Source organism: Marmota marmota, unplaced genomic scaffold (assembly GCF_001458135.2).
Source record: "Marmota marmota marmota unplaced genomic scaffold, marMar, whole genome shotgun sequence".
Lineage (NCBI taxonomy): Eukaryota > Metazoa > Chordata > Mammalia > Rodentia > Sciuridae > Marmota > Marmota marmota.
The window spans coordinates 13,572,404-13,578,883 of record NW_026000272.1 but is presented as its reverse complement, the minus strand read 5'-3'; the positions used below and the strand labels follow the sequence as shown (position 1 = coordinate 13,578,883).

The 6,480-nt window shown below is 39.6% G+C and overlaps 1 protein-coding gene across 1 annotated transcript in view; it reads left to right on the top strand.

The window, feature by feature from the left end:
• Window positions 1-259: 259 nt before the first annotated feature.
• Cd40lg (CD40 ligand) overlaps window positions 260-6,480 on the top strand; it is a 26,787-nt gene continuing 20,566 nt past the window's right edge. The window contains exon 1 of the mRNA XM_048796975.1: window positions 260-526. Within this exon, the coding sequence (XP_048652932.1) occupies window positions 374-526 (153 nt within the window). The 5' untranslated portion in view covers window positions 260-373. The remainder of the gene's footprint in view (window positions 527-6,480) is intronic.

Below are 6,480 nucleotides of genomic sequence, written 5' to 3'. Positions count from 1 at the left end.
ATTTGTACTAAGTAGGTATCACAGGAGTCCTTTGAACCCAATAAATATACTTCTATGCCAAAATGTATTTCACTGGTAATCTTACACCTTTGGATATAGACCTTCTTCTTCTTACCAACCATGGTCCCTGTGGTACATTTTGTGCTGAGACATTACCTTCCACTCAAGTCTTATTATTTAATTGAATTTCTCTACCTTTTTTTGCACCACCACCCCCAACCCAAACAGAGAAAAAGAATGCTTCCTGCCTCAGATGTTTCCTTCATCATATGCAGACATGGCTCAATGTTCTTTGCTAGGCTGCTGAGTCAGAAGCCTGGACCAGCCAGCTTCGGTTTTGATGAAGTAGCTTAGGAAGGAAGTGTTGGGAGAGATGGGTGCACAATGCAGTCAGTGGGTGAGCTCATGCTGCTCTGAAGACCCAAGCCCTGTGAGAGGAGCCTGTTTCCTGGAAAAGAGCACTGGGCTGGAAGTCAGGAAGCTAGAGCTAGTCTCAGCTCTGCCACCAATCTGCTGCAAGACCTTGGTAAGTCATTCCCTTTCTCTAAGCACCAATTTCCCCCTATAGGAAACAATAGGGCTGGCTCCAGGAGACCCTGTGGGAGTACTACAGGTCTCCTGAGGCAGGTTCCAGGAGTTCAGTCTCCTGTGAGGATACCTCAGAGGAAAATTAGGTGCAGAGGGGTCACTTCAGAAACAGCTTATTTCAAAGGTTGTCTCCAGGGGGATTAAAAGGGACCAGAGAGGGGCTGCCAAAGCCTAGGGTCAGAACTGAAGAGGGAAACCTGCAGAAGAGCAGCAATTAGGAGAGAAAAAGAGAGACCAAGCAAGAGAGAGAAATTACAGGGGGTACTCTGAAGAAGTTAAGTCAAGAGAAAGGATTAGGGTAGTGCTGAATTTGGGAAGCCCCAAGGAAATGCTACGTGAAAGGGTTTCTGGGCATAGGAGCTAGAGGCCAGGCTACTAGAGTTCCGGAACTCTGGAGAAAATGCATTATAAGGCAGGCTGAGACTAAAGCAAAGGAGATTGCAAAATGGGCTAGAACCACCTAGACTATTCTTCAATTCTCAATCATGTCGGGATGATTTTTTTTTAATTTTTGGTACTGGGGGGTTAAACCCAGGGTAGCTCTACCACTGACCTACATCCACAGCCCTTATGAATAATTTTTAGTTTTGAGACAGGGCCTCACTAAGTTTTCAAGGCTTGAACTTGTGGAGGATCACAACTTAACTAGACTTAACTGTCACAGATTCCCAGTGGCTAGGATTGCAGATATGTGCCACTGTGACCAGCTTTTATGGATGATTTTATTCCCATATTTTTATTGGTGCATTATAACTATACACAACAATACACAAGGATAGGATTTGTTGTTACCTATTCAGACATGCCCAGGATATAACAATATAATTTGGTCAATGTTATTCCCCATTCCCATTCCCTTTCCTCTTCCTTTCCCCTGGTCCCTTTTTTCTACTTTACAGATCTCCCTTTGATTTTAATGAACCTTCTCCCACTATTCTTTTCCTTTTTCCCTCTCTAGCTTCCACATATGAGAGAAAACACATGACCCTTGACTTTCTGAATCTGATTTATTTCACTTAACATAATAGTTTCTAGTGACATGATTTCATTCTTCTTTATGGATGAATAAAACTCGATTGTGTTTATATACCTCATTTTTCTTTTATCCATTCATACATTGATGGACACTTGGGCTGGTTCCATAAATTAGCTACTGGGAATTTTGCTACTATGAACATGGGTATGCATGTATCATATAGCTAATGACTTCAATTTTCTTTTTTGTACTGGGGATGGAACATAGGGGTGTTTTACCATTGAGCAACATCCCAATCCCTTTTTTATATTTTGTTTAAAGACAGAATCTCACTGAGTTGCTTAGGCTGGCTTTGAACCTGCTATCCTACTGCCTTGGCCTCCAGTGCTACTGGGATTACATGCATGCTCCACCATGCCCGGCAATAACTTCATTTTTTTAAGCTAAATTCTGAGGAGTGGTATATGTCATGATGATTTTTAAAGGAAAATGTGCGCCAGTTATATATTTACCTAAAGGGCACTTGATCCCTGAGACCCTTAACCCTGGAACAAAAAGAATTGTTTTTTTTAAACTTAGGCCTTATATTTTATGCTCCACATTTAGCACTCCCTGGGGTGCTATGCAGAGCCCAGAGCAAGGTTTCAGTCTCAAGCATAAAAGCCCAAGAGGAAAAAGAGCCCCTGATCCCCAACCTCTGTTTCCTTCCATATGTTATTCCTTGCAACAGGTATGCATTCTCCCCTTCTCCCCCAAAAAATTCCTTCAGAGATCTAAAGTTGCTTCTTCTTCTACTTTTTCCCCCTCTGTACTTTTTTATTTATTTTTTAAAAATAAATGACAACGAAATGTCTTACAATTCTTATTATATAGAGAGCACAATTTTTCATATCTCTGGTTGTGTATAAAGTATGTTCACACCAATTCATGTCTTCATACATACACTTTAGATAATGATGTCCACCACATTCTACCATCATTGCTAACCCCTGTCCCCTTCCTTTCCCTCACATCCCTCTGCCCTATCTAGAGTTCATTTATTCCCCCCACGCTCCCCCTCCCTACCCCACTATGAGTCACCCCCCCTTATGTCAGAGAAAACATTTAGCATTTGGTTTTTTGGGATCGGCTAACTTCACTTAGCATTATCTTCTCTAACTGCATCCATTTACCTGCAAATGCCATGATTTTATTCTCTTTTAATGCTGAATAATGTTCCATTGTGTATACATGCCACACATTTTTATTCATTCATCTACTGAAGGGCATCTAAGTTGGTTCCACTGTTTAGCTACTGTGAATTGTGCTGCTATAAATATTACAAATTTGCTCCCATTCTGTAGGCTCTCTATTCACCTCAGTGACATTCCTCACAGAAATAGAAAAAGTAGTCATGAAATTCATCTGGAAAAATAAGAGACCCAGAATAGCTAAAGCAATCCTTAGCAGGAAGAGTGAAGTAGGTGGCATCACTATAGCAGACCTTAAACTACACTACAGAGCAATAGTATCAAAAATAGCTCCACCAAAACAGACTAGTAGATCAATGGTACAGAATAGAGGACACAGAGACTAACCCACAAAATTACAATTATCTTATATTAGACAAAGGTGCCAAAAACATGCATTGGAGAAAAGATAGCCTCCTCCACAAATGGTGCTGGAAAAACTGGAAATCCATATGCAACAAAATGAAATTAAACCTCTATCTCTCACCATGCACAAAACTGAACTGAAAGTGGATCAAGGACCTAGGAATTAAACGAGAGACACTGTGTCTAATAGAAGAAAAAGTAGGTCCTAATCTCCATCATGTGGGATTAGGCCCCAACTTCCTTAATAAGACTCCTATAGCACAAGAATTAAAACCAACAATCAACAAATGGGATGGACTCAAACTAAAAAGTCTCTTCTACTTCTTTTTAAAAAGTTTGTACCAGGGATTGAACCCAGGGGTGCTTAATCACCGAGCCTCATCCTCAGCCTTTTTTAGTTTTTATTTTGAGACAGGGTCTCACTAAGTTGCTGAGGCTGGCTTTGAACTTGCAATCTTCCTTACTCAGCCTCCCAAACTGTGGGATTACAGGAGTGTACCACCACACTCCATCTGACGTTTCTTATTCCAGGAAGTCTTCCCTGACTCTCTCACCTCTTCCTCACCCTTGTTTCTCCTCCAAGTTCTCTATTCCCCCTGCAGGTCTCTACTGTGTTGCTTACCTGGTACACTGTGGTCAATTCTATGCTGTTCTCTCTCCTTAATTAGCAGTCCTTTCTTTTTCACTTTGGATACCCAGACCTGAGAGCTTAGTGCTTGCTAAGTGCTGGGCAAATATTTCTTGAAAGGAAATTGAATATTTGATGTCAGCTACAAGGTTTCTCAGGCAGTCTTGAAATAGGAACCATCAATGGGAGAACCTTTTGGAATTATATAGACAGATGACGTGGGGGCAGTGTCTTTCTGCTAAATACACAACCAATGTTCAAATCATACAAAGGTACAACAGCCTCCAAGGGCCCAGTTATGACTAGAAATTTCTTCTAGAACTCCCCTTCAAGCAGTATTCACCTGCTGTATTTAGTGGGGTGGTGTGTGGCAGGGTGTAAGGGGACAGAATCTTGCCTCTAAGATACACCTCAGGAGTTTTTTCTTTAGAGAAATAAAAGAGAATCACATTTTCCCTTAGATACTAAGTCACTGACCACTTCAAACATATCCCTTTTCCTTACCTTCCTTCCAGGCATTTCCAGAAGGACAGAGAGAACATCAATGAACATATACTGTGACAGGAATGGATCAGAGAACCTTGTATAAATTTCTCATCTAATACTCAAGACAACTCTATGAAGCAGAAACTATTAACATCCCTGTCTTATAGACAAACCAACTCTGTGATCTTTGTATTATTTTTAAAATGAGAAAATTTTACCTTTTTAGTAAGTTATTTTTGACAATGATGTTAAATAATTTGTCTAAGATCCCACAGAAAGTAGAGTAGTCCAAAATGTCTACTAACAAATTCTGGCTATTTACACTATCCCAATCTGCCTCTTGGGAGGATTGTTATTCTCAAAGAATGTTACCAAGTCACATTAATGATGCCATTATTTTCAAATAATTTTTAAAAGAATTATTATATTCCATACTTATGGAAGATCTCACTACCAAGAGGATATATGGATAGCAAATGAGTATATGCAAAGATGTTGACATCATTAGCCAACCAGTAAATGCAAATGAAAATCACAGTGAGACAATACTACAGACCTATTAGAATGATTAAGGTAAATAAAATCAATGATAATAAGCACTGGTAGCATAAGGAGTAACTGGAACTCTCAGTCAAAATTAATCTTTGAGAATATGGTACATCTACACAATGGAGATTCGGCCATAAAAAGAAAAACAAAATTATGTCATTTGCATGAAAATGGATGGAGTTTGAGAGCATTAATGTTAAGCAAAATAAGCCAGACTCAGAAAGTCAAGGACCATGTTTTCTTTTATATGTGGATGCTAGAGAGAAAAAAGGAAAAGCAGAATAGGGAAAGTTCATAAAAATTAAAGGGAGACCAGCAGAGTAGAGGAAAGGGGTTAGGGGGAGGGAGGAGGGAAGAGAAAGTGGAGGTACTGGGGAATGAAAATTGACCAAATTATGTTATGTGTATGTATGAATATGTAACAATGAATTCCACTATTCATAATTATAATGTACCAATTATTTTTTAAATGAATCTTTGGTGATAAAGGCAGAACAGTGGTTCTCTTGGGGAAAAGCAGAGGCGATTGGAAAGAGACAAGATGATGAACTTCTGAGATACTAGTAAAGGCTGACAATATGGGTGATTACAATTAATGTGTCTACTTTATGTAAATTCATGAAGTTTATGATTGTGTACTTTTCTGTAAGTAAAAGTTTACTTCAATAAAATGTTTGTCAAAAATAATTTATTATAGGCCAGGCATGGTGGTGCATGCCTATAATCCCAGCAGGTGGGGAGGCTGAGACAGGAGGATAGTGAGTTCAAAGCCAGCCTCAGCAACAGCGAGGTGTTAAGCAACTCAGTGAGACTTGTCTCTAAATAAAATACAAAATAGGGCTGGGGATGTGAATCAGTGGCCAAGTGCCCCTGAGTTTCAATTCCTGGTACCCCCCAAAAAAACTTATTATAAAGGTAAAATATGCTCATTGTAAAAATAATGCAAAGAATACAGAAGGCATGGGTAAAAGTAAAACTTGCCCCATGCCCTGTTTCTACTTCCCAGTAGTTGCCACTGCTACCTGCATTTCTTGTCTAGCTAAGCACATCGATAAATATAGCTTCATTTCTTACACAAATTCAGAGTGGATTCAGAGTACTCACAAGTCAGAAACAAGGAGTGGGCATTTACCAAGAAAGTTCACCTTGGAAGCCTGGAATGGAGGTAGGCAGTTCGTAGAAATGGAAATTGAGGATTGCAATCACATAATTGAAACTATTTAACAGAAACCAGGCCAACAGTCTAAACATCCCCCTTCCCAGTTGCACTCATCTATGCTGGAGATGATTATTGCCATTTCCTCCTACCTTGTTCCTTCTGAGCCTTTGGATTATAGTCAACTATGAGCCTTCTGCAGAATGAAAAAAGAGTGGAAGATTCCAGGCTAGAAAAGCCACAGACAGCAGATGAACACAGAATGTTGGAATTTGTCAGTGTAATGCTATAAATAAGGATGCAACATTACTACTAGTGTCTCTTCTTCCAGAAACTCTTCTCTAAATATCCTTTCTATTCCACCCTCCTGGCTGTGTAGGTATACCTTCTTACTGTTCTCACAACTTCACCACTACTGTGGCACTTTTCACATTGTTTATGTTTGTCATCTTCTCTGAACTGGGAGCTCCTGCCAAGACAGAGACTTTTTTTTTTTTTTTTT